The sequence below is a fragment of the Entamoeba dispar genome, genomic scaffold (assembly GCF_000209125.1).
Source record: "Entamoeba dispar SAW760 scf_1105229462877 genomic scaffold, whole genome shotgun sequence".
Lineage (NCBI taxonomy): Eukaryota > Evosea > Mastigamoebida > Endamoebidae > Entamoeba > Entamoeba dispar.
In genome coordinates, this window is record NW_001855412.1 from 10,792 (window position 1) to 30,166 (window position 19,375).

A 19,375-nucleotide genomic window follows, 5' to 3' on the forward strand; every position below is an offset into this window, starting at 1 on the left:
TCAACCACCAAAACCTCCCATTGGCATGTTATTAGGAATAAATCCTCTCATCATTCCAAATCCTCCCATCATTTCATTTTGTTGTTCTGTTATTACTTCAACATTATCACAGTCAATCTGGTTGATTGAATTTGATGTATCAACTATCTTTATATCATGGCATCTTACCATTTTAACTTCTTTTCCTTTCATGTCATTATCAATATCAATTAGATAACACTCTTCCATTTCAAGCCTCTTCAAAGATTCACTCAATTTAATTCTAATGTCATTCATTCTTTTCAATACAAGTTCTTCTTTACACTGACGAATGATACTATAAGTTTCAGTACTATTAATTATACAGACTTTGTTACATGGTACAATTGAACCCCCTCCATATAATTTAGTGTTTTCAATATGCACTTTGTCAATGATATTGTTATCATCAATTGATGATACGCCAATACCTATTTGACTATCAATAATTTCTAATGATTTTTTAATTTTACCAATTTTAAAATAGTTATTCTCAAATTTGTTAATCATTACTGATTCAGCACATCCAATTCTTGTTGTAGTTTCTTCACCAATAAATGGAGTATCATTACCCATACAATTAATGAATTGAATATTTCCATATTCTTCATATTCTCCTTCAAATCTGAATTTTTTACAATTTTCTATTGTAACATCACTATTAATATTACTTCTAATTTTAATATTATGATCATGAATATTTCTTATTATAACATATTTCTTATCTGTTTCTATTTCTATATCTTTATTTGTATTATTTATTTCTATTATTTCTGTATCTTCTTTTATAACATTCTTTGTTTCTGGAATATTACATTCTTCATTATCTATTGTGATGATTTCTTCAATATTATCTAACTTCCCTGTGATTTCTGTATTTTTACATTTTGTTATTTTCATTTCTTTGATTTGATTCTTGTTGATTATGAATTGACAATTCTCACATTCATCAATACATAATTTCTTACATTTATCAAATAATTCTTCAAAGATATAATCTTTCATTGATACAATATATATCTCTTCTGCTTCTTTCAGAGGTACTTTAATGTATTCTTCAATTGATTTAAATATAATTCTTTTTGGTTTAACATCAATTTCATTGATTGTAGATTCAATAACTTTCATTGTATTACATCTTTCATTTCCTGTAATATTCACTTGTTTAGATTGTGATACTATCAGTTTATTGATTGGACATTTTGATTTTACATTAATCTGATTTCCTTCTATTATTTCAATATTTTGTTCATTATTAGATTCTATTTCAAATTTGAAATTCTCACATTCTCTAATGCAAATATTATTTGATTTATTTGTTGATAATTTGATTTGTGTTTGTTTATTTCTTTCTAATTTCAATCTTTCAATACAATCTGATTTAATATTAATTTTACATTCTCTACAATTAATTACTTCAATACTCTTTAATTTATTTGATATTAAACTAATATTTAAATTAGAGCAATAGTCCAATCGAAGTAATTCAAGATTTTGGAATGTGTAGATACTCTCTTGTATTTCTTTCCAATATCTTCTTTTATTAGTTGTTGTAATTCCCTGTTCTTCATTCTTTTCATTTATCTTTATTTCATTAATTCCCTGTAGTTTTAACTGTTTTAAATTATTTATTGATTGAAGTTCAAGTGAAGATCCTTGTCCATGCATTTCTACACACTCAATACGTTTGTTATTCATTATTAATTTTGAATCCGATAAACTAAAAGAAATATATTTGATAGATTCAGGTAATTGTGATGTTTCAAATACTATTAATTCATTACATTGTCCAAACAGTCCTTTTCTGTTATCATAAATTGTAAGAGAATTAGCATAAAGATCATTAATAATTTGGTGAACTTTCTTTCTATTTTCTTCGTTATTTATATCGTTTATATTGATTTTAATATCAACAGTGCCCTTAAATGGTTGTTGAAATCTAGGTTTTATATTTGAAAACAATAATTCATGTGAAGATCTAATATGTTTAACATTGCTTTCATTGTTTGTTTCTGGTATAAAAACTCTGGTTGAATATACTCGAATAGATTTTGGTATATCCATTAATATTTCATCCGTCAATTGACAATAGCAAATCATTAGTACATTCTTTTTTTCTACATTTTTAATACATTTTCCATTTGTACTTCCTACAACTATCATTTCGCTTGGATAAAATGATTCATTTATTTTCATTTTATCAAATATTGTATCAAACTTCTTTGCAATTGACTCATTACATCTTATTTTAATTCCTTTTTTCATGTTTTGAATAATAATTCCTATCACTTCCTCTGAGGCATAAAAAAGACAAGTCATAGACTCCACTTTTTGAATAATTTTAATTAGTCTTTCTTTTTCTTCTTCTGCCATACTTAATTCTTCCTGACCAACTTGATTGTTTTGGTTATTTTCCATTACTCGCTTTAAAAAATGTTGTAAGTCATAATTCCTTATCTTTTCAACTTTCATTAATACACTTTCATCAACATTCAACAAATTGCAATTACAGGTCGGTGGATTAAATATTCTACAAAACTTATTAACGTCTTTTTCTGATGTAAACCATGGGCTAATTTTTAATGAGTTAATTGCAACCCCACATTTTTTATTAACCATTTCAATGTTTTGGACGTCATTCATGTCTTCAACATGAAGTGCCACCTTCATTAAATAAACCATATCGAGTTGTTTCATCGTTCTTCTTTTATAATTTGATGGTTTAGTGACTTTCATTAAATAGTTCAATTATTTATTTTTTAGTTCATTTAATTTTCTTAATATAAATGAAAAGTAATACATAGATAGAAATAAGATGATGGTTGAAAATAACAAACATATTTTATTATTTTATTAATAGAGTATTATCTTTTTTATATTTAGTTATTTATTATTTTGAATGATAATGAAATATTTCATTTTCATTAAATTTATCATTGTTTAATTTTAATTTTATTTAATTTGATGAATTCATTCATTTAAACATAAAATAAATGTTATTCTAAAGATTCAATAATAAATATTGATATTCAATTTATCATTCAATTATATTCAAATTAAATATTCTTCTCTCTTTATTTAATTATTCATTAATGAGTTATTTTTTTTAATGAATGTTTAATAAATGTGTTCATTATAATGATGAATGATAAAATAAACATTTAAAATAAATAAAATGAAATAATACAACTAATAAATGTATTAATTATCAATTATTTCATTAATACAATTCATTTATTGATTATGAAATTAGATATTAATAACATTAATAAATGAATTGATTATCATTTAGTTTATTTCATATTTTATATATCATAATATTAAAATATAATTTAAATAATATACAATGAATCAATATTAAATAAAATGAAAATGTTAATATTTGTATTATTTTATCATTTTGTAAATATATTCAATATAAATTATTATTTAATGATGATAAAATAAAAAATAATAAAGTACATTTCCATTATATAATAGAATAATCAATTAATAAGAAATAAAGAAATGACAGTATCTTTATAATGAAGAAATGAGAGAAATGAATAACAATAAGAAATAGATAATGAATAATAATGAATAAAAATAGAAATGAATAAATAAGAATTAAGAATATATAAGAGAATATGATGAACAAAACAATAATTAGATGAAAGAAAATAAGAATAAGTTTTAAAATGAAAATGAATGAAGTGATAGAAATGAAAATAAAATGAAGAGTAGAATAAAAGTAATGAAAAAACATAAAAGAAGAATCTATGATAAAAACAACAAAATAATATAATTAGAAAAGTGAATAATTATAATATGAATCGTAAATATAACAATAAATCATATCATCTCATTTATATCATCAAATGGATTGTATAAGTGAATAAATAGAATAAAAGTGAAATATGAATTGAAATTAATGATGAATGAATATAAATGATAAAATGATCAATTATGATAATATAAAATAATATTAAAATATATTCTATTTGAATAGTTTTATATGTTATATTCTTCATTTAAATAATTGAATATTCTACAACATAGATATTAATTGATTAATTATAAATTATAAAAAAATAAAATATAGTTTAAATATATAATATTTAATAATAATAATATAGTTTAATAAAATAAATAAAAAATAGTAAATTATAATAAATTAATAATAAAAAGATGAAATTAAAATGAAATAATATAAATAATCATAATAATTTATAATGAAATTAAATATGAAATAGTTTTAAATCTAATAATATTTAAATTATTTATATTTTTTATTTATTTTTATTTTTATATTCATTATTTCATCTTCTTATCTTTCTTTATTTTCATTTTCATCATTAATATCTTCATTTATTTTATTTATTCAATTTATAATTATCAGATTAACATATTTTATTTATTTATTAATTGATTTAGATTTAATTTATTTAACAATTTGTTATTTCATTCATATTTAATTCATATGAATGAAGTTGATTTAATTAACAAATACAATTTTCATTCATTATGATATTTGTAGTATCTATTAACAGTTTTATATTTTGTTATCACATATTCAAATACACATAGTTTAAAACAAATTAGAAATAGATAAATAATAATAAGAATGAAATGATGAAATGAATGAATAATGATGCATCACTATTTAACTACATCAATACATTTAATTCTAACAAAACACAAATTATAAACACATAACAAAATACTAATTGAATTAATATCATATTTAACAAACAACTTCATATGATAAATACAAAAAGAATAAATAATAAAAGAATAAATCATGATAAGAATACATAAAATGATAATGATAATAAATATAAATAAAATCAATAAAATAACAAACAATAAAATAAAACAATGAAAACAATCAAATAATACAATATATAATAAATGTTATAATATCATTTGTTTGAATCTTGTTTCTTAATAAAAAATAAATAATAAAAAAATAATAATAATAAAATAATAATAAATGAAATGACGATTATCTTAAAAATAATTTAAGTTTAAATTTAAAATAAAAAGAAGAACTAATAAAACAACTAATAAATAATAAATCAATAATGAAATTAGGACATAATGAAATAATGATTGCATCAAAGTATTTTAATGATATTAATGATTTTATTAATTTAGAAATGGGTGTTAAAAGATTTAGAGGAAATATTGAACGATTTCATTTTAATCCAATTCCATTAAATAATTATTCAAGAAGATTCTTTCCTAATATTGAAACATTTCATGTTTATACTGAAAGCAGTATGGTATTTAATGATGGAAGAATAATTAAATTACTAATATGGTATACAGTAAATTATTCAACATATTTAAAAGAAAAGAAAAAAGGAAATATCTGTAAAAATATAGAATATTCGCAATCAGATAGAAAGAAATATGGAAATACAATCCCTCCAGAAGTTAAATCACTTGGAGATTATTGTTTTAAATATTGTAGTGAATTAACATCTATTAACATACCAACATCTGTTAGTAAATTAGGGTATTGGTGTTTTTATGGATGTACATCATTAAAATCAATTAATATACCATCATCTGTTAGTACATTAGGAAATTATTGTTTTTCAGAATGTTCGTCATTAACATCGATTTATATACCTACAACAATTACTAAATTAGAAGGTGGTTGTTTTAGAGAGTGTACTTCACTAACATCAATTAATATTCCATCATCTGTTAATGAGTTAGGGTATTGGTGTTTTTATAAATGTGTATCATTAACAACAATTAACATACCATCATCAATTAGTGAATTAGATGATCATTGTTTTAAAAAATGTTTATCATTAACATCAATTACTATACCATCATCAATTAGTAAAATCGGAAATAATTGCTTTAAAGAATGTACATCGTTAAAATCAATTAATATACCATCATCTGTTAGTACATTAGGAAATTATTGTTTTTCAGAATGTTCGTCATTAACAACAATTAATATACCATCATCAATTATTAAAATAGGAGATTGGTGTTTTGATGAATGTACATCATTAAAATCAATTAACATTCCATCATCTGTCAGTACATTGGGAGATTATTGTTTTCAAGAATGCTCATCATTAACTTCTATTAACATACCATCATCAATTATTAAAATAGGGAATGAATGTTTTTATGGATGTTCATCATTAACAACAATTAATATACCACCATCAATTATTAAAATAGGAGATTATTGTTTTTATGAATGTACATCATTAACAACAATTAACATTCCATCATCTGTTAGTACATTAGGAAATTATTGTTTTGATAAATGTTTATCATTAACAACAATTAACATTCCATCATCTGTTAGTACATTAGGAGATTCTTGTTTTGATAAATGTACATCATTAAAATCAATTAACATTCCATCATCTGTTAGTACATTAGGAGATTCTTGTTTTAAAGAATGTTATTCATTAACAACATTTAATATACCATCATCTGTTAGTACATTAGGAAATTATTGTTTTTCGGAATGTATATCATTAACTTCTATTAACATGCCATCATCAATTAATGAAATACGAGATTATTGTTTTAAAAAATGTTTATCATTAACATCAATTAACATTCCATCATCAATTACATCATTTAGAAATAGATGTTTTTATGAATGTTCATCGTTACAATCAATTAATATACCATCATCTGTTAGTGAAATAGGAAATAATTGTTTTGAATATTGTTCATCATTAAAATCAATTACACTACCTACATCAATTAGCATAATACCAGATTACTGTTTTAGTATATGTACGTCATTAACTTCAGTTACTGTACCATCATCAATTAGTAAAATAGGAAATAAATGTTTTAAAAAATGCTCATCATTAACAACAATTAATATACCATCATCAATTATTGAAATCGGAAATAATAGTTTTGAAGGATGTACTTCACTAACATCAATGAATATAGACAATCTACAATTTATTAGTAAAGAAAGAATATTTATGAACGAACCAGTGTTAATTAGTATTAAAATACCAGAAAATCTACAAATAATAAATGGAAAGAATATTGAAAATAAAGATATTAATGAATTTATTATACCATCTTCAATCACTAAATTAGGAGATAAATGTTTTAGTAAATGTTCATCATTAACTTCAATTAATATACCATCATCAATTAATGAAATAGGACTTAATTGTTTTAAAGAATGTACATCATTAAAATCAATTAATATTCCATCATCAATTACTTCATTTGGGTATAAATGTTTTTATAGATGTCTATCACTAACATTAATCAATATACCATCATCAATTAATAAAATAGGGGATGGATGTTTTAATGGATGTTCATCATTAACATCAATTAATATACCATCATCAATTACATCATTTGGAAAATCTTGTTTTTATGGATGTGGATGTGAAGAAGAATTAAAGAAAAATAAAAGAATACCAAGAAATTGTTTTGAATAGTGATGAATGAAATAAAAATACAATAAATGAAATACAATATAAATTGAAGTAGAAATAAATTATAATTGATTATCATTTATATTATTATTATTATTTTCTTATTTATTCTTTTTGATATTATTCTTTTCTATCTTATTGATTGATATATCATTCTTTATATTTGTTTTATAATTCTTTTTTATTCTTTATTTATTTTTATTCTTATTTTTATATTCTTATTCTTTTGTATCTTTTTTATTCTATTTATTTTATATCTTTATTTTCTTTATTTTATATCTTTATTATTTCTTATTTTATTTATCTTCTTATTTATTTGTTTTATTTTGTTTGTTTTATCAATTCAGAATATATATCATATTTTGATACCATGCTTATTGAGTAATACCATAGAGTCTTGTAAAGAAAATCAAACAACAAACAGATATTCAAGTTCAAAGAAAAGAATGAATGAAATAACAATAAAATGCATAATAACAACGATAAAAGAAACAACAAGAGAAAAGTGAATAGAAAAAGAAGAATACAAATAAAAACAAATAAGAATCAATGTAAATATAATGATAATAAATATTATACAAATAAGAAATCTAAATTATTAACAACAAATGAAATTCAAAAGAAAAATAAAAGAATAACAAGTGAAAATGAGAATGAGAATAATCATAAATATAAAAAATTAGAAGATAAAGAAAATGTATAATATTCTTCAAGAATTATATTCAATAATAAATAATAAAATAATAAAGAAAAACAAATAAGAATTCAAAGATAAAACAAAATAAATGAAGAAGATATTAAAACAAATGAAAAATGAATCAAAAACAAAAAACAAAGAAATGAAGTAAAACTACGATAATAATAAAATAAAAAGTATTAATTAAGTATTAATAGAAATATTTTCTGTTGTTACTTGCTCAGCGGAATTAACTAATCCATTTGCTTTAAATGTATTTGTTCATCAACTTTTGGCTTATTCTTTGATTTTAGTTGTTGAATTATGAGTTTTCATTTTCTCTTTATTTAATGTACAATAAAGTATTTTAAACATCAATTATTTAAATATTCATTATTTATTTTCTTTTTAATTTCGATGTGTATTAAAATTTTTCTTTATTTTATTATTTTAAGGAGAGTATATAATTACTACTGTATTGCTATTGGCTAATATTCTTTTTAGTATCAACCACTAGACCCTTTTCTTTTGATAATCTTATATTATCATTTATACTTGCATTCTAACAATAATAATAACATCTTTATAAATACCCATTCGTTTATTGTCAATGATATTCTGTCATTGTACATAATAAACACTGCTATTCTTGCAGTATTGATTAAAATGTTTTTCTAACCGAACGCAACGTCATAACCATTCCATAACTGGGGGAATCGAAGGAAGAAAATATTTTAGGGAAATGTGTGGTGTCTCTGACGTACTATCTTCGAATCAAATAATAAATTAAAAATAAGATAAATAAAAAATATAAGAGAAAGAAGAAGATAACAAATAAGAAATTAACACACTTCAAAATAAAATCAAAGAAATAGAAGAAACTACTAAAGAACTTTAAACAAAAAAGAAAGAAAAAGAACGAACCATTTCAAATGAAATGATTCAAAAAACACGAGATACCGTTGAAGAAGAAAAAAAGAAATAAAAAAAATATCAAATAATAGATAAATCCACAATTTGATATTATGATTATTGAGAAGTGATTGTTTCAGTGAATTCAATATGTTCTACTTCTACATTAGAGTTCACTTCTAACATATGAGAATTAGAAGGTCCCTCTTCTAATGTACAGTGTTAAATATGTAGAACATTAAATATTTCATGATTTTAATAATAATTGTTTGTAGTATTTTGTTGAATTCAATTTGTAATTTTAGTGTCTTTAATCTTATTACTGATTCATTATGTATCAACCCATTGATTGTTAATATTACAAGTATTATTTCTACATAAATTAATTCTCTACTTTGTATTAGCTTCTCTTGTAATTCTTTGTATTTATTTATTTTGTAAATATAGTTTAATTCATTATTTCTATCTTGACATATATCAACATCATTAATATATCAATTTTTTCTTTGATGATTTGATAATATATATCTGGTATTCTAACATTAAAAGAATTGTCACTAACCAATAAATCTTTATTGTAATTTATAACCATTTCATTATTATTAATACACTTATGAGGTGTATCAAAATCTATTTCATCAAATTCATTAAAATGAGTAAATAATATATGTTTATATATTTGTTTACATACATAATCGTGTTTTAATATTTGATTCTTCTTCATTACATGACATCCTAACAAAATATGATTAATAGATGCAATTGTGTTAGGACAATGTTTACAATATTTTAAAACATCACAATTAAGTATTTTAGAATTAATATTTCCTGTTATAGTTACTCTTTCTTGTATCTTTACTACTTGGAGGAATACATTTCTTTTTATATTTAATGACCACCATGTGGCTACTGATAATTTCTTATTATTAAATATACAATTTACATTTCTTATATATTCACTACATTTCTTTCAATTCATTTAAATATCTTTCATTTAATTTATTTGTTACAAATTCAAATACTTTGTTTACATCATGTTTTATTTCGTTTAATTGTATTATATTCATTCATTGAAATTAATTTTCTTACCAAATGCTCTTTTCATTCTTTTAATTATTCATTTTGGATTCTCTTTTACTATTTCTATCATTTCTTTTATTTCTTATTTGTTTTTGTTTATTAATTTGATATTGTTTATATCTTCTTTTTGTTTTATTATGATAATTATTTGTATTATGATAATACTAATTGTTTCTATTTGAATTATTATTAAATAATATGATGAAGTGGATGAAGTGATAAATGAAAATATAATGATTATGATGATAATTAATGTATTTCTCATTATAATTAATATACATTCTCATTCTTCTATCACTTATATTTCTTATTGTTATTGATTTATCATTCTTTTATTGTGTTTGTTTTATACTTTTGTGCTGTTTCATCTTATACATCACTTTAAACAAAAACATTAAATAAGGATAATAATAGGAAGTGGGTGTAGTAAATGTTATGAAGAATAAAGAAAAGAAACAAATGAAAGAAAGATAAAATGACATAAATACAAATGAAATCTATATCAAATGAATATAACTAATATTCACAATAAAATGGCATAAACAATCTATAATTGATTGTTTATATATGTTAGTTTAAGTATTAATTGTATTAGATGTTACTCATCTTTTAAATTACTTATTTTCTTCAAAATAAAACCATAAACACTTTTCGTTATTATCATTTAATTTAATCAAAAATCAATCAATTGATTAATAAATTGGATCACCAACTCTTCCTTAAAACTCTATGACATGCACCTCATTCTCATGAGATTTTATGATGTCAATTAAGTCATTAACTTTCAACCAAATTGTGGCAGTATTATCATTTGGATGAACTCCTATAAGACCATCAGCACTATTTAAAAATTCTTTGTCAATAAAAACCTGAACTTTTCTTTCCTTGTCATTTAATATTCCAAGGGGTGACACTGCACCAGAAATCAAACCAAGTGTATTCAGTAAGTCTGAGTCTGAAGCAAATGATAATTGTCTTGTGTTATTGTCTTTTCTAAATTTCTTCAAATCCACATGCTTATCACCATGAACAGACAAAAGATAATAACTTCGTTTTTTATCATCACGGATGAAAAGGTTTTTAGCTTCTGAGTTGGGATATGGAAGTTTAATATCAGAGATTTCTTTCATGTTAAATACTGCTTTGTGTTCAGTAACTTCGTACTGAATCTTATGTTCATCTAAATAGGCATATACTTCTGCTTTATTCATTTTGTGTTGAAGTTAGGTTTTAATAATCAAAGACTAACAATTTAAGAACTTTAACTATGCACACGAATTGTATAACTATAATAAAAACTAACCATGTTATTATATCATTATGTTTTTAACTTATTAAATACAATACATATTTGAAATAAAATACATATTTGAAATAATGATTATTTTATCATTTTATTATAATTTATATAATTTATTATTTTATTAATAGAATGTTATTTTTTTATATTTTGTTATTTATTTATTTTGTTATTTGATATTTTGAATGAAATGAAATATTTCATTTTTCATTAAATCTATCATTGTTCAATTTTATTCTTTATCATTTTCATGCTCTCAATTAACTAATCAAAAACTTCTTGTTCTAAAGAGTTATTTAATAAATTAAAATTGTTTTTATCATTCCATTTTATTAATTTAATTTGATTTAAATGAAATCTATGTATTCATTCATTATTATGTTATTTAATTGTTGTAATGAATGTTGAAACAATTATTCATGTAAAATGATGAATGATTAAATAAAGATTAAATTATCATTAGTATTTAATATAATACATTAAAATATGTTGAATATTATTAAGAGAGAAAGATAAATAAAACATTGTAAATGAAAAATAAATAAAAAAATTGATTTCGATTTTATGAAATTAATAAATGAGTATGTTATTTTAAATTATCAATTATTATTTCATTAATACAATTCATTTATTAAATATGAAAAGGATAACAAATTAATAAATGAATTGATTATCATTTAAGTTCATTTCTTATTTTATATAATCATTATTACAATTAGATGATATACAATGAATATTAAATAAAATGAAATTATTAATATTTATATTGTTTTATAATCACTTTGTAATGATATTCAATCTAAATTATTATTTAATGTTAATGAATGTTTCAATGAGTAAGTTGATAAGAAGTTAATAAAAGTATATTTATCTGAATGTATAGAAGTTATAAAACAAAAATATCATTACATCAAAAGAATAGTAATTTGTATACTATTAATAATGCTTTTATTTATTTTGATTTTGTAATACATTATGATATATTTGATGGTTTAATTCTATCATAAGATCATAATTTATCAATACATTTCATTTCTAAATGAATAATATTCAAAATAATGAATATATTATGTGAAATGATGTTAAATAAATCATTTAATGGAGTATTAATAAATAAATAAATAAATTGTGTTTTATGAAAATAATCAAATATCAATGATAAGTTTGAATAAGTTTGACTATATATGATATCAATTATTTATTATATTTATTTATCATAATATCATATCTAAATATTATATCATAACTTGTTTACGACTTGATTTAATATTATTTAACAAAATAAAAATCAAAACAGATGAATAGTATTAATAATTGATGAAATATAATCTCATCAATCATTTCAAAATGTAAATCATCGTGATTATGAAATACATCAAATATATTGAATATGATTGAAACAATGTTATATGATTTAATTGATACAGCCATCAACTTAACTGTTACGTCTCATTCGAATAAATCATGAACAAGAAGAAAATAAAGACAATAACTAATCATATGATAAATATCATGAAAATAGTAGATTTAAATATTACTCCTGTTAATTAAAACATTTAATTAATCAGTGTTACAACAATGTATAATTAGAAAGATGTTAAAGTAATTATTGAATTAACAATTTCAACAAGAATACAGAATGAAGATAAAAAAATATTAACATCTCATATTTTCATCAATTAAAACAATTTGAACAACAAAATGATTTAATTTACATTTATGGAATAGATTAAATAAAATTGTATTTGACTAATACGTAATTTATAATACACAACATCAAATAAACATACAAAATAATACAAAAAGAATAAAAGAATAAAAATAAAGAATAAATATAATCATTTCATTTTATTTTTTAATTGAAAAATAATACAGAAAATTAATAAAAGAAAATTAAAGAAAAGAAAACTACATTTTACTTCATTTACTAAATATAAATCTATATCACTATATATCTTCACTATTCTTATTTACTATGTTAACATTAACTAACTTCACTTTCCTACTACATCCTACTTACATAGTGTATATCTTATCTCATTGGTTATTAATAATCAATTATATTCTACAAATTATCACTAATAATAGTATTTGATGTAAAGAAACGTATTCTTTTCAACGGAATTGAATTTTGATTTTCTACACATGGAAAATACTTAGAAACATCACAATACGAATTAGGTTCCTTCATATAAATGACATTAATATCTTTAGAGAATGAACAATTTAATTGGTCATCAACAGAAAAAGCAGAAGGACAATTAAAAATGGTAGTAAAATCTAATGGGATGTAAACAGATGTAGTGAGTATCCGATAATCAAATGTATTTATTTCATCACTTTCTAATGAACAAGAAAAGATGTAATGGTGTTGATCTGTTATTCCAATTCCCATATATGATGGTGCTTTTGATATATAACAACCAAAACAATTGTCCTTATCATCTTCTGCAACAAAATAAACATCTTGTTCTCTTTGGATGTAATTAAATATTGTTTTAGATGTTAATAAACTATTATTTGAATCATACAAAGTTAACACTTCTTTATTAGAGAGAATATTAACAATTCTCTCTGCTCTATCTTTTTCATCAGTATAATGAAGATATTGTGGTTGGTTAAACGAAATAACTTTCATTGAGTTAATACTGTTCAATAATTTGTTGTATTTATTTAGTATTTTAATGAAAGTTATTCTAAATTATCAATAATTAAACATTAAGAAGAAAACTACATAAGGATTGTTTGAAAAAAATTTCTTACTTTTTTTATAATTTTATTTAATTTACTAAATTCCAGAAAATCCTCCACGTTCTTTTGTCATCATTCTAAAGGATTTTTACAAAAATTTATTTTTTATTAACTTTTATTTATTTTTTGAACGTTTGAATAACTGATTGAATTATGTGTAGACATCATTCTGTTATTGTAATTTAAATGATAATAAAAATACCAACTTGATTTTTAATAAATCAACAAAAAAATAGGAAAATAGTAAAAAAAACAAAAATAAAGCATGATTTATGGAAAGAATATTGTTTTTAATAAATGAACATAAACAAACAATAATAAAATAATAATAATATTTACCACAAAAATATTTTCTTTCTCAATTTTTGAATACCAACTATTTTTCTTATTCACACACAAAGCAATGAATATTGTTCAGTCTTTAGTACCAATCAATAAGCAGAATAACTCTCTACAATAACACCAACAATGAAACAGAGTATTTGCAAAAGATGAGTGTCTACAGAGAGTTCAACAGTGTTATGAGACGATAGAAAGAAAAATCAAATCAATAAAAACTACAGTGAGCTGAGACAGACCAAAAAGAAAAAAGAAAAACCAAAAGAATTACTCTCAACTTATTGAAGAGAAAAGCACTTCATCAGTTTAACAACAAAACATTAACAATTTCATTCATTGAAATTTTGTTTTGAGATGTACGAATAAACGAAAAGAACAAAACTGAATAAATTCAAATAAAATTAAAACAAGAAGAGAGAATACAACAACAAGAAATAACAAAGAACGAAAACAAAGAAGATTAGGATATAATGAAATAATGATAACATCAATGTATTTTAATGATATTAAAGATTTTATTAATTTAGAAATAGGAATTAAAAGATTTCAATGAAACATGGAAAGATTTCATTTTAATCTAATTCCATTAAATGAATATTCAAGAAGATTCTTTCATAATATTGAAACATTTCATATTTATAATAATATATGATGAAATATTTAATGATGGAAAAATATTTAAAGAAATAATATGGTATGCAGTAAATTATTCAACATATTTTCAAGAGAAAGGAACAGGAAACAAATATAAACATATAGAATATACACAATATGATAGATATAAATATGGAAATACAATACCATCAGAAGTTAAATCAATTGGAAATGGTTGTTTTTCAAGATGTTCATCTTTAACATCAATTAATATTCCATCATCAGTTAATAAAATAGGAAATGAATGTTTTTATGGATGTACATCACTAACATCAATTAACATATCAACATCAATTAACATATCAACATCAATTAGATCATTAGGAAATGAATGTTTTTATCAATGCTCATCATTAAAATCAATTAATATTCCATCAACAATTAACAAAATAAGAGATGGATGTTTTTCAGGATGTTCATCATTAACATCAATTACTATACCATCATCAATTACATCAATAGGCAATGGATGTTTTATGTTTTGTAGATCATTAACAAATATGAGTATTGAAAATGTAAAATATATAAGTGAAGAAAGAATATTTATAAATGAACCAGTGTTAATTAGTATTTCAATACCAGAACATTTAAAAATGGTAAATGGAAAGAATATTATAAAAGAAGATATTAATAAATTTATGATACCATCAACAATTACATCAATAGGAAATAGATGTTTTTCAGGATGTTCATTATTAAAATCAATTAATATACCAACAACAATTACATCAATAATGGGTGAATGCTTTATTTATTGTATATCACTAACATCAATTAATATACCATCATCAATAACATCAATTGGAAATTATTGTTTTTATGAATGTTCATCATTAACTTCAATTGACATACCATCATCAATTAAATCATTTGGGAAATCATGTTTCTATGGATGTGGATGTATTGAAAAATTAAAATAAAATAAAACAATATCAATAGAGTGTTTTAATGAATAATGGAATATGAAATTTCAATAATAAAAGAGATTATTAATAAACAAATGAAATGGTTATTACAATAAAATTAATTGAATTAAGTTAAATACATTTATTTATATTATTGTTTGTATGTTATTTAATTTATTCTATCATTCTATTTCTTCTTTATTTGTGTTATTTTACTCTTTATTATTATATTTTATTCTTATTCTCATTATTAATTAATTATATTGTTATTTTATGTTCATGAAATACATCTGTTATGTCATTGTTTTCATTATATTTATTCATTTATTTTTGTTATGAATTATGAGATAATAAATTATTATTTACTTCACATTTAACAGTTATTGAATGTTTGAATAAAAATGAATTCATTGATTTATAACATAATGAATAAACAATTAATGTGATATATATTGAATAATGTATTTATTTTAATATGAAATATTTAATAATTCATAATAAATTCATAACAAAATAAATTCTATTTCATTTTAAGATATTTTCAATTAAATGAATTAATTATTTCATTCATATAATAATTTAATTATGATTTGAATGAATTAAATAAAAAATAAAAGAATTTCATAAAATGAATATCATTTGAATATAATGATAAAATAATAATTCATATGTATACTTATATTTATATCATTCAATTTTATTATAATTGAATAAACAATTATTATATAACATATCACATTATAAAATAATAATCAGAAATAGAAAATAAGAAATAAATCAAATAAATATATTACAAATGAAATAATAATTTCAGATAATCAAAATGATAAAGAATAAAATATAAACATTCTAATATAATAATTGAATGAATACAACATAATATAAATAATTAAAACAAACAAATAAATAAATTCTAATAATCACAAATCAAATTATTTTATTTTATTCATTATTTCTTAGGATTCGAAGGTAGACGTCAGAGACACCACACAGAACCCTAAAATATTTCAATCCTTCGATTCCCCCAGTTATGGGCGGGAACCAAAATAAGCAAAGAAATAATGCATCTAAATAAAAAATAACAAAAAAGAAAAGGGAAAAATATTTTGAATCAATAAAATAATAGTTTTTATTATTTTGTTCCTAAAAAAAATAAAAAATAAAAAAGTAAATTAAATAATCATTCTATATTCAATTATATTTGTTTATATTTTATATCATTTTATGGTAAATTGTTCTGAATTATAAATGATTCAGAAATGATATTTGATTCAATGTAATTATACATTTTTATTATTATGTTATTATTATTTTATTTATGTATTTTATTATTATATTTATTTCTATTATTGTATTATATATATCATCATATTATTTTTATATTTTATATTTATCATATTTTATTAGTTTTATATTCTTATTATTTATATTTTATTTTATATATTAATATATTTTTATTTATATATAATTTATTATATATTAATACATTTCTTTATTTTATTTTTATTTTGATTATATTTTTATATTTTATATCTATTTTCTTTTTATATTTATTATTATTTTATTTATATTATATTGATTTTATTTATCTTTTTATTTATATATTTTATTTATTATTATATCATTTCTTTTCTCTTATTATTTCTTTATCATTTATTATTATTTATTTAATTTTTATATCTTCTATATATATCATATGAATTTATTATTTATTATTTATTTTATCTTTTCTTATTATTCTTTTATTAATTTATGTTTATTATATTTTATTTTTTTATTTCTTTTTCTATCTATTTTTTATTATTTTTATTTATTATATATATTTCTTTTATTCTTATTCTGTTATTATTTATATTTTTTATTTATTTTATTTATTCGATTGTTTAATAAAAAATATATTCAATTTTATTATTTGTTTATTATTATTAATTATTTTTATTTATATATTAATTTGATTAATATATTTGTATTATATCATTTTTATATTTATTATTATTTATATTTTGTATTATTATTTATTTATTATTATCATTTTTATTTTTATTTATCATTTTGTATTATATTATTCAATATTTCATGAATTTAATATTTATTATGAAATCATTTATTAATTATTTTATTTTATAATGATATATTATTTAAATTATTTTGTTATATCACATTGATTATTCAATATTTAATGATAGAAATTAATGATATAAGATTAAGATAATAGATATAAATAAAATGATGAATATTGAAACAATCATTTAAAATCAAAAATAAATAATAAGAAATATAAATATAATATAAAGAATAAAGAAAAGAAAGATAATAAAAGAAATAAATAATAAATATAAATCAAATAATAATAATAAAATCAAATGATAAATAAATGATAAATAAATATTAATAATCAAAAATATAATAATAATAAAAATTAAACTTAAATCAAATCAAAATAATCAAAACAAGAAATGAAAATATGAATCAAATGAAAATAAATAAAATAAAAAAATAAATAAATAAAATAAATAATAAGAATAAAGAAGAATAATAAGAAAGAAAAGAAATATAAATAATAATAATAATAAATTAAAATAAAATAAGAAATGAAAAATATAATAATAATAAACAATAAAAATATGAAACAATAAATATAATAATAATAATATAAAATGATGATATTAAAGAAATTATTAAAATATAAAATAAAGATAAAAGAAAACAATGAAATATAAAATAAATTCATTTTAATATAAATCATTTAAATAATTAAACAATAAAATTATTTCATAATATTGAAATATTTCATAAATATAATAAGAAAGAACAAATAAAAGAATAGAGAAAAATAAATAAAAGAATAATAAATAATAAAATAAAATAATCAATATATTAAAAAGAAAAAAGATAATAAATAATATATATAAATAAAAATTATAAAAATAAAAATAAATAAAATAAATTGCATAAATAAAATAATGTTAAATAATTTGTATCAATAAATTAAATGCTTTTTTTATTTCATATTTCTAATTTCTGTCATAAAAAATACACCATTATTCAATCCTTCTTTTCATCTTTTATTATCACTTTTTGAATTACTCCTTTTTATCTTCTTTATTTTTATAATCTCAATTTTCTTATTCTTTTCATCTTCTTCTATTTCTTAATTTCACTTTTTTTCTTTCATATCATTCTTTCTCTTCATTTTTCTCTTATTTGCTTTTTTTCGTTGACCAATTTCATTATTATTATTACATTTAGGATATGTATTAAATTCTATTTCATCAAATTTATTAAAATGGGTAATTAATAATGT

General features: G+C 19.6%; 5 protein-coding genes across 5 annotated transcripts, besides 59 other annotated features; 2 read left to right on the forward strand and 3 right to left on the reverse strand.

The window, feature by feature from the left end:
- EDI_257620 (DNA double-strand break repair Rad50 ATPase, putative) lies at positions 1–2,754 on the reverse strand (the record flags this gene model as incomplete). The annotated part of the gene is made up of 1 exon (XM_001740352.1): positions 1–2,754. One exon carries the CDS (start codon positions 2,752–2,754, stop codon positions 1–3), a length of 2,754 nt encoding a protein of 917 aa, XP_001740404.1.
- Positions 680–807: a microsatellite.
- Positions 1,318–1,480: a microsatellite.
- Positions 2,755–2,764: 10 nt separating the features above from the next.
- Positions 2,765–2,806: a sequence feature (AT_rich).
- A 49-nt stretch (positions 2,807–2,855) lies between these two features.
- Positions 2,856–3,083: a sequence feature (AT_rich).
- A 109-nt stretch (positions 3,084–3,192) lies between these two features.
- Positions 3,193–3,316: a microsatellite.
- Positions 3,317–3,325: 9 nt separating this feature from the next.
- Positions 3,326–3,502: a microsatellite.
- Positions 3,494–3,672: a microsatellite.
- Positions 3,587–3,767: a microsatellite.
- Positions 3,677–3,848: a microsatellite.
- Positions 3,849–3,966: 118 nt separating this feature from the next.
- Positions 3,967–4,134: a microsatellite.
- Positions 4,135–4,136: 2 nt separating this feature from the next.
- Positions 4,137–4,211: a microsatellite.
- A 5-nt stretch (positions 4,212–4,216) lies between these two features.
- Positions 4,217–4,273: a sequence feature (AT_rich).
- Positions 4,274–4,350: a microsatellite.
- Position 4,351: 1 nt separating this feature from the next.
- Positions 4,352–4,474: a microsatellite.
- A 289-nt stretch (positions 4,475–4,763) lies between these two features.
- Positions 4,764–4,909: a microsatellite.
- Positions 4,910–4,954: 45 nt separating this feature from the next.
- Positions 4,955–4,990: a microsatellite.
- A 17-nt stretch (positions 4,991–5,007) lies between these two features.
- Positions 5,008–5,042: a sequence feature (AT_rich).
- Positions 5,043–5,081: 39 nt separating this feature from the next.
- EDI_257630 (uncharacterized protein) lies at positions 5,082–7,457 on the forward strand (the record flags this gene model as incomplete). Its single annotated transcript, XM_001740353.1, has 1 exon — positions 5,082–7,457. The coding sequence occupies one exon, from the start codon at positions 5,082–5,084 to the stop codon at positions 7,455–7,457; it is 2,376 nt and encodes a 791-aa protein (XP_001740405.1).
- A 58-nt stretch (positions 7,458–7,515) lies between these two features.
- Positions 7,516–7,582: a microsatellite.
- Positions 7,583–7,610: 28 nt separating this feature from the next.
- Positions 7,611–7,782: a microsatellite.
- Positions 7,783–7,787: 5 nt separating this feature from the next.
- Positions 7,788–8,328: a repeat region.
- Positions 8,321–8,906: a repeat region.
- A 1-nt stretch (position 8,907) lies between these two features.
- Positions 8,908–9,122: a repeat region.
- Positions 9,117–10,248: a repeat region.
- Positions 10,119–10,399: a repeat region.
- Positions 10,305–10,488: a repeat region.
- Positions 10,489–10,841: 353 nt separating this feature from the next.
- Positions 10,842–11,333, reverse strand: EDI_257640 (uncharacterized protein; the record flags this gene model as incomplete). The annotated part of the gene is made up of 1 exon (XM_001740354.1): positions 10,842–11,333. One exon carries the CDS (start codon positions 11,331–11,333, stop codon positions 10,842–10,844), a length of 492 nt encoding a protein of 163 aa, XP_001740406.1.
- A 170-nt stretch (positions 11,334–11,503) lies between these two features.
- Positions 11,504–11,605: a microsatellite.
- Positions 11,606–11,714: 109 nt separating this feature from the next.
- Positions 11,715–11,775: a sequence feature (AT_rich).
- Positions 11,776–11,858: 83 nt separating this feature from the next.
- Positions 11,859–11,925: a sequence feature (AT_rich).
- A 30-nt stretch (positions 11,926–11,955) lies between these two features.
- Positions 11,956–12,200: a sequence feature (AT_rich).
- Positions 12,201–12,526: 326 nt separating this feature from the next.
- Positions 12,527–12,550: a sequence feature (AT_rich).
- Positions 12,551–12,614: 64 nt separating this feature from the next.
- Positions 12,615–12,663: a sequence feature (AT_rich).
- A 20-nt stretch (positions 12,664–12,683) lies between these two features.
- Positions 12,684–12,711: a sequence feature (AT_rich).
- A 489-nt stretch (positions 12,712–13,200) lies between these two features.
- Positions 13,201–13,260: a microsatellite.
- A 7-nt stretch (positions 13,261–13,267) lies between these two features.
- Positions 13,268–13,320: a sequence feature (AT_rich).
- A 167-nt stretch (positions 13,321–13,487) lies between these two features.
- On the reverse strand, positions 13,488–14,060 carry EDI_257650 (uncharacterized protein; the record flags this gene model as incomplete). Its single annotated transcript, XM_001740355.1, has 1 exon — positions 13,488–14,060. One exon carries the CDS (start codon positions 14,058–14,060, stop codon positions 13,488–13,490), a length of 573 nt encoding a protein of 190 aa, XP_001740407.1.
- A 110-nt stretch (positions 14,061–14,170) lies between these two features.
- Positions 14,171–14,210: a sequence feature (AT_rich).
- Positions 14,211–14,257: 47 nt separating this feature from the next.
- Positions 14,258–14,301: a sequence feature (AT_rich).
- A 185-nt stretch (positions 14,302–14,486) lies between these two features.
- Positions 14,487–14,511: a sequence feature (AT_rich).
- Positions 14,512–14,876: 365 nt separating this feature from the next.
- Positions 14,877–14,991: a microsatellite.
- Positions 14,992–15,102: 111 nt separating this feature from the next.
- EDI_257660 (uncharacterized protein) lies at positions 15,103–16,086 on the forward strand (the record flags this gene model as incomplete). Its single annotated transcript, XM_001740356.1, has 1 exon — positions 15,103–16,086. The coding sequence occupies one exon, from the start codon at positions 15,103–15,105 to the stop codon at positions 16,084–16,086; it is 984 nt and encodes a 327-aa protein (XP_001740408.1).
- Positions 16,073–16,093: a sequence feature (AT_rich).
- A 119-nt stretch (positions 16,094–16,212) lies between these two features.
- Positions 16,213–16,349: a microsatellite.
- Positions 16,213–16,401: a microsatellite.
- Positions 16,402–16,516: 115 nt separating this feature from the next.
- Positions 16,517–16,800: a sequence feature (AT_rich).
- Positions 16,801–16,811: 11 nt separating this feature from the next.
- Positions 16,812–16,983: a microsatellite.
- A 48-nt stretch (positions 16,984–17,031) lies between these two features.
- Positions 17,032–17,110: a repeat region.
- A 58-nt stretch (positions 17,111–17,168) lies between these two features.
- Positions 17,169–17,297: a sequence feature (AT_rich).
- Positions 17,298–17,365: 68 nt separating this feature from the next.
- Positions 17,366–17,517: a microsatellite.
- Positions 17,518–17,556: a sequence feature (AT_rich).
- Positions 17,557–17,566: 10 nt separating this feature from the next.
- Positions 17,567–17,689: a microsatellite.
- A 17-nt stretch (positions 17,690–17,706) lies between these two features.
- Positions 17,707–17,786: a sequence feature (AT_rich).
- Positions 17,787–17,944: a microsatellite.
- A 30-nt stretch (positions 17,945–17,974) lies between these two features.
- Positions 17,975–18,125: a microsatellite.
- A 1-nt stretch (position 18,126) lies between these two features.
- Positions 18,127–18,248: a microsatellite.
- Positions 18,249–18,321: 73 nt separating this feature from the next.
- Positions 18,322–18,495: a microsatellite.
- A 47-nt stretch (positions 18,496–18,542) lies between these two features.
- Positions 18,543–18,728: a microsatellite.
- A 3-nt stretch (positions 18,729–18,731) lies between these two features.
- Positions 18,732–18,797: a microsatellite.
- Positions 18,798–18,800: 3 nt separating this feature from the next.
- Positions 18,801–18,876: a sequence feature (AT_rich).
- A 5-nt stretch (positions 18,877–18,881) lies between these two features.
- Positions 18,882–19,031: a microsatellite.
- A 92-nt stretch (positions 19,032–19,123) lies between these two features.
- Positions 19,124–19,286: a microsatellite.
- A 9-nt stretch (positions 19,287–19,295) lies between these two features.
- Positions 19,296–19,375: a repeat region.